We start from the raw sequence: 7,098 nt of genomic DNA, 5'->3' as shown, positions 1-7,098 counted from the left end.
TTCCTACCTTCTTACAGGATTACTGTAGAAATAAAACGAGAAAGTATACAACATCTCTGAAACCCATAAAAAGTGAATAAATGTAAGATATTCCTATTCATGCCTTACTGCTGCAAATTTAAATGGATTCAAAACAAATATTAAGGCTTACTCATTTTAAAACTGTGTTTAAGACTTTAACTTGAGTTTAAGTTGACATTTGCATTTTTCAGGAGGTGCGAGATGAGAATCCAAGTTCCATTTTTTTAAAAAGTATTTATATTTGCAGTAAAGTTATGTTTTTCAAGAAATAGTTCATGATTTAGAAAGTGAAACCTAGCTCACTCTTATTGAAACAAAGGAGGTGGAGGGAAATTCCATAACTCAGAAGCCACAATAAATACAAATAATATCTTCGATTCTGCAACATGGGACTTCCCCAAGGAACAGACACAGGTTTTCCCAAGTCAACTGTAATGTTATCCAATCAGAGTTAGAGAGGGAAAGTGCCTTTGCAAATAAATACTGCAACCTAGCCCGATGTTTTCGGAGACACTCCTCAACTGTTCAGGCAGTCTGAGCCTACTACAGAAGAACCTTCAGTTGCAGCACCATGAACCAAAGTGCTGTTCTTATTTTCTGCCTTATCCTTCTGACTCCGAGAGGAACTCAAGGTGAGGAACATCAAGGGATATTTAATTTGTAAGATCAGAAATAGGACTGGGTGTAAACTCTTTAAGTGCAGAAATAATGTATTTGCAAAAGTTTTACAGCCTGCCTTCTAAATGAAGGGTAAATGAGCAGAGATTCCTTCTGGTCAGAGTTTATAGTCAGAGAAGCAAGTGGAATAAAAGAAAGAGAGAAGGAGGAAGGTGGGAGTGGAAGAGGAAGAGGGACAGACAGAGAAAATGTGAGGGAAGGAGGAGAAAGAGGATGAGACAGGTATCTCCTTAGTTAACTTAAGTAACTGTATGACCTGGGCTCAAGGGTATGATCTTACAATCAACAAGTTGCAATTCCATTCTTTCAGAGAATCAACTAATTAATCATACAGAGCTGTATGACCACAGATTGACTATGTGATTACACAGAGGTACAGGTTCAGCTAAGTACTACCCAATCCACATTAAATGCCTAAAATGAAAACTGTGCTAACGTCGTCTGCTGTACCTGTCTCTTTTCCTGCAGAAATACCTCTCTCTAGGACTACACGCTGTACGTGCATCAAGATCAGTGATCGACCTGTTAATCCAAGGTCCTTAGAAAAACTTGAAGTGATTCCTGCAAGTCAATCTTGCCCACGTGTTGAGATCATGTGAGTAAAATCCCACCTAATGATTACCTCCCTGGTTGTAATCATACAATTAAATACATGATGATGATTACAAAAATCAGTAAAGGGTTTGTGATGATTCTAAGACTTCTGTACAGCAAAGGGAAACATCTAAAGTGAAACCTAAATGTCTGACTTTAAAACTGTATATTCCATCTGTTTTATTGGCCCAATGTTGTTTTAAATATTTTCACTCCTATTTACTTCTATAGTGCCACAATGAAAAAGGACGGGGAGAAAAGATGTCTTAATCCAGAGTCTAAGACCATCAAGAATTTACTGAAAGCAATTAGCAAGAAAAGGTAGGTTTGCTATTGCTTGCAGAAGGACTGCTCTTTAAGAAATGTCGATCTTGGGATGTTAGAAATATCTGCATAGGGCATTCCTGTGGAATTCTTGGCTTAAAATGGTGTTTACCACCATGCTTCCACTACCTCCGTCTATTTATATACTGAGGTGTCATCTTGTGTGGTATCAACAGTTACCCTGATTACTGTCTAGAAGTGTCAATAGGTCACTTTAACCTTAAAGCAGAGCTATAACTATAAGCATCCCGTGTAACCCACAATCATTGCGTAGCAGCAGGAAAGCTCACTACACACTTCAACTGAAGACTTAGGATTATCTATGAATTCAGCATGTTCCAAGCAGAATTCAGACTGAAGTCAGAGTCATTTACACTCTCCTTCTCTTCTTACAGGTCCAGAAGATCTCAAACACAGAAAGAGGCATAATCACTGAACTACCGATAAGGATGGACCACAGAGAAGCTACCTCTGCCGTCACTTCCCTACACACAGTATATGTCAAGCCCTAATTGTCCGTGGATTGCGGTTCTCCTAAAAGGTGACCAACCACAGTCACCAAATTGGCTGCTACTGCTCCTGCAGGGCGGTGGATGGCTCATCGTCCTGAGCTGTTTGGTAGTAACTCTGCCCTGGCACTACACTATAAGCTATGCTGAGGTGCTACATTCTTAATGAGTGTGCCAAGCCCTAGCCCTGCTACTGACAGCCTGACAGCTTCCTCACCTTTTCTATCTTCTAAAGGGGGTTATGAAGGGGTCTTCCCCCTCTGGGCTTATCAGGGATCTTAGAATCTCAAATAACTAAAAGGTATTCAAAGCAATAATACAATCTGCCTTTTAAAGAAAGATCTTTTCTCCATGGGCTTCTACTGCCATCCCTCCAAGGGGCCCATATTCTTCCGGGTGTTATATACATAATTCCAAATACACAGAACCAGCTAGAAGTATCTGGAAATGTATGTGAAAATAGTATTATTTAGTCAAAGACTACACAAAGTAGAATTCTTAGATGTATATGTTTCTTATATTGTTTTCAGTGTTTATGTAATAACTTGTGTAATTAAGTACTGCAATGGGAGATATTTTAAAATTTAGATACATGTTCTGCATGTTATGTAAGACAAATATGCTGAATGCTTTTCAAAATAAAAGTAATGTTCTCTCCTAGAAATATTAAGAAAGATTATTTAACTGTTTAGAGACCAAAACATAATAAAGTAATTATAACTAAGATGAAGTGTCTGGTGGGTCATTTGGGACATTTATTTCATAAAAAGCTTAGATTGGAGAATCCATAGCCTAGAGAAGAAGTAAGGATGGGTAGAGGACAAATGAGTTTGAGAATTACCATATTCCTTCCAACTATAGTCTCCTGGAAGGCCCATCATACAGGAGTCCTCCAGGACTTATGTGGCATAACAGAGCTTGGCCTGAGCTTCAGATCCTTAGAGCCAACTTTCTATGAGACATTTGCAACTCAACATCCGATGGAAACACCAAACTCCAAAATGTCTTAAATTAATTCCTCTCTCCCCCAGATCTATTTCTCCTCCTCTATTCTACATCCTACTTTAATAGCACCATCATCCATTCAGTTCCCCAAACGAGAATTCTAGGAGTAATTCTGCACTCCTTCTTCTCCCTTGCCTCCCATATCCAATTTGTCATCAAGAAGGTATTTGCAATGCATTTAGTTGGTAAATTATTAGTATCTAAAACATACAGAGGGGACTTCCCTGGTGGTCCAGCGGTTAAGACGCCATGCTTCCAATGCAGGGGGCCCAGGTTCAATCCCTGGTCAGGGAAGTAGATCCCACATGCCACAACTAAAAGATCCCGCACGAGGCAACTAATACCCAGCACAGCCAAAATAAGTAAACAAAATATTAAAAAAAAAAAAACAAACATATAGAGAACTCCTATGAATAAAAAAGGAAAAGATAGCTAGCTGAAAAACAGGAAACAAATGAATAGGAATTTCACAAAAGAAGAAAACACAAGCCCTTAACATATGAAAAGATGCTCAATTTCATTAGTAATCAGGGACATGCACTTGCTCTTTTTTTTTTTTAACGTTTTTATTGGAGTATAATTGCTTTACAATGGTGTGTTAGTTTCTGCTTTATAACAAAGTGAATCAGTTATATGTGTACATATATCCCCATATCTCTTCCCTCTTGCATCTCCCTCCCTCCCACCCTCCCTATCCCACCCTTCTAGCTGGTCACAAAGCACGGAGCTGATCTCCCTGTGCTATGTGACTGCTTCCCACTAGCTATCTATTTCACATTTGGTAGTGTATATATGTCCATATATACACTACCACTCTCTCACTTTGTCCCAGCTTACCCTTCCCCCTCCCCGTGTCCTCAACTCCATTCTCTAGTAGGTGTGTGTCTTTATTCTCATCTTGCCCCTAGGTTCTTCATGACCTTTTTTTTTTTTTTTAGATTCCATATATATGTGTTAAAATATGGTATTTATTTTTCTCTTTCTGACTTCCTTCACTCTGTATGGCAGTCTCTAGGTCCATCCACCTCACTACAAATAACTCAATTTCGTTTCCTTTTATGGCTGTGTAATATTCCATTGTATATATGTGCCACATCTTCTTTATCCATTCATGTGTTGATGGACACTTAGGTTGCTTCCATGTCCTGGTGATTGTAAATAGAGCTGCAAGGAACATTGTGGTACATGACTCTTTTTGAATTATGGTTTTCTCAGGGTATATGCCCAGTAGTGGGAATGCTGGGTCATATGGTAGTTCTATTTTTAGTTTTTTAAGGAACCTCCATACTGTTCTCCATAGTGGCTGTATCAATTTACATCCCACCAACAGTGCAAGAGAGTTCCCTTTTCTCCACACCCTCTCCAGCATTTATTGTTTCTAGATTTTTTGATGATGGTCATTCTGACCAGTGTGAGATGATATCTCATTGTAGTTTTCATTTGCATTTCTCTAATGATTAATGATGTTGAGCCCCCTTTCATGTGTTTGTTGGCAATCTGTGTATCTTCTTTGGAGAAATGTCTATTTAGGTCTTCTCCCCATTTTTGGATTGGGCTGTTTGTTTTTTTGATATTGAGCTGCATGAGCTGTTTGTAAATTTTGGAGATTAATCCTTTGTCAGTTGCTTCATTTGTAAATATTTTCCCCCATTCTGAGGGTTGTCTTTTCGTCTTTTTTATGGTTTCCTTTGCTGTGCAAAAGCGTTTAAGTTTCATTAGGTCCCATTTGCTTATTTTTGTTTTTATTTCCATTTCTCAGGAGGTGGGTCAAAAAGGATCTTGCTGTGATTTATGTCATAGAGTGTTCTGCCTATGTTTTCCTCTAAGAGTTTGATAGTGTCTAGCCTTACATTTAGGTCTTTAATCCATTTTGAGTTTATTTTTGTGTATGGTGTTAGGGAGTGTTCTAATTTCATTCTTTTACATGTAGCTGTCCAGTTTTCCCAGCACCAATTATTGAAGAGGCTGTCTTTTCTCCATTGCATATTCTTGCCTCCTTTATCAAAGATAAGGTGACCATGTGTGCGTGGGTTTATCTCTGGGCTTTCTATCCTGTTCCATTGATCTATATTTCTGTTTTTGTGCCAGCACCATAGTGTCTTGATTACTGTAACTTTGTAATATAGTCTGAAGTCCGGGAGCCTGATTCCTCCAGCTCCATTTTTCTTTCTCAAGATTGCTTTGGCTATTCGGGGTCTTTTGTGTTTCCATACAAATTGTGAAATTTTTTGTTCTAGCTCTCTGAAAAATGCCAGTGGTAGTTTGATAGGGATTGCATTGAATCTGTAGATTGCTTTGGGTAGTATACTCATTTTCACAATGTTGATTCTTCCAATCCAAGAACATGGTATATATCTCCATCTATTCATATCATCTTTAATTTCTTTCATCAATGTCTTATAATTTTCTGCATACAGGTCTTTTGTCTCCTTAGGTAGGTTTATTCCTAGGTATTTTATTCTTTTTGTTGCAATGATAAATGGGAGTGTTTTCTTAATTTCACTTTCAGATTTTTCATCATTAGTGTATAGGAATGCAAGAGATTTCTGTGCATTAATTTTGTATCCTGCAACTTTACCAAATTCATTGATTAGCTCTAGTAGTTTTCTGGTAGCATCTTTAGGATTCTCTATGTACAGTATCATGTCATCTGCAAACAGTGACAGCTTTACTTCTTCTTTTCCGATTTGGATTCCTTTTCTTTTCCTTCTCTGATTGCTGTGGCTAAAACTTCCACAACTATGTTGAATAATAGTGGTGAGAGTGGGCAGCCTTGTCTTGTTCCTGACCTTAGTGGAAATGATTTCAGTTTTTCACCATTGAGGACGATGTTGGCTGTGGGTTTGTCACATATGGTCTTTATTATGTTGAGGTAAGTTCCCTCTATGCCTACTTTCTGGAGAGTTTTTATCATAAATGGGTGTTGAATTTTGTCAGGAGCTTTCTCTGCATCTATTGAGATGATCATATGGTTTTTCTCCTTCAATTTGTTAATATGGTGTATCACATTGATTGACTTGCATATATTGAAGAATCCTTGCATTCTGGGATAAACCCCACTTGATCATGGTGTATGATCCCTTTAATGTGCTATTGGATTCTGTTTGCTAGTATTTTGTTGAGGATTTTTGCATCTATGTTCATCAGTGATATTGGTCTGTAGTTTTCTTTTTTTGTGACATCTTTGTCTGGTTTTGGTATCAGCGTGATGGGGGCCTCATAGGATGAGTCTGGGAGTGTTCCTCCCTCTGCTATATTTTGGAAGAGTTTGAGAAGGATACGTGTTAGCTCTTCTCTACATGTTTGATAGAATTCGCCTGTGAAGCCATCTGGTCCTGGGCTTTTGTTTGTTGGAAGATTTTTAATCACAGTTTCAATTTCAGTGCTTGTGATTGGTCTGTTCATATGTTCTATTCCTTCCTGGTTCAGTCTTGGAATGTGGTGCTTTTCTAAGAATTCATCCATTTCTTCCAGGTTGTCCATTTTATTGGCATATAGTTGCTTAATCTCTCATGATCCTTTGTATTTCTACAGTGTCAGTTGTTACTTTCCCTTTTTCATTTCTAATTCTATTGATTTGAGTCTTCTCCCTTTTTTTCTTGATGAGTCTGGCTAATGGTTTATCAATTTTGTTTATCTTCTCAAAGAACCAGCTTTTAGTTTTACTGATCTTTGCTATCATTGCCTTCATTTCTTTTTCATTTATTTCTGATGTGATCTTTATGATTTCTTTACTTCTGCTAACTTTGGGGGTTTTTTGTTCTTCTTTCTCTAATTGCTTTAGGTGTAAGATTAGGTTGTTTATTTGAGATGTTTCTTTTTTTTTTTTTTAAGAATCTGAAAATGAATTTATTGATGTCTCTCTGTGAGCAAATCAAGTGGATGTACAGCAGCAAGAAACACAGCACTGAAAATCAGCTACAAGCCATTATAAAAATAAATTACACACAAAAAATAAAGACAGTGA

At 37.7% G+C, this 7,098-nt stretch overlaps 1 protein-coding gene and 1 non-coding gene across 2 annotated transcripts; both read left to right on the top strand.

Moving 5' to 3' along the window:
* Positions 1–542: 542 nt before the first annotated feature.
* On the top strand, positions 543–2,599 carry CXCL10 (C-X-C motif chemokine ligand 10). The gene is made up of 4 exons (XM_061191495.1): positions 543–653; positions 1,168–1,294; positions 1,525–1,614; positions 2,013–2,599. Exons 1-4 carry the CDS (start codon positions 593–595, stop codon positions 2,044–2,046), a joined length of 312 nt encoding a protein of 103 aa, XP_061047478.1. The 5' UTR covers positions 543–592; the 3' UTR covers positions 2,047–2,599.
* Positions 2,600–3,352: 753 nt separating this feature from the next.
* Positions 3,353–3,425, top strand: TRNAW-CCA (transfer RNA tryptophan (anticodon CCA)). The gene has a single exon. It is a non-coding gene; the product is annotated as a tRNA-Trp (tRNA).
* Positions 3,426–7,098: the final 3,673 nt, after the last annotated feature.

The sequence above is a fragment of the Eubalaena glacialis genome, chromosome 5 (genome assembly GCF_028564815.1).
Source record: "Eubalaena glacialis isolate mEubGla1 chromosome 5, mEubGla1.1.hap2.+ XY, whole genome shotgun sequence".
NCBI lineage: Eukaryota > Metazoa > Chordata > Mammalia > Artiodactyla > Balaenidae > Eubalaena > Eubalaena glacialis.
Note: the sequence above shows the minus strand (reverse complement) of the source record. Positions and strands in the feature narration are given on the sequence as shown.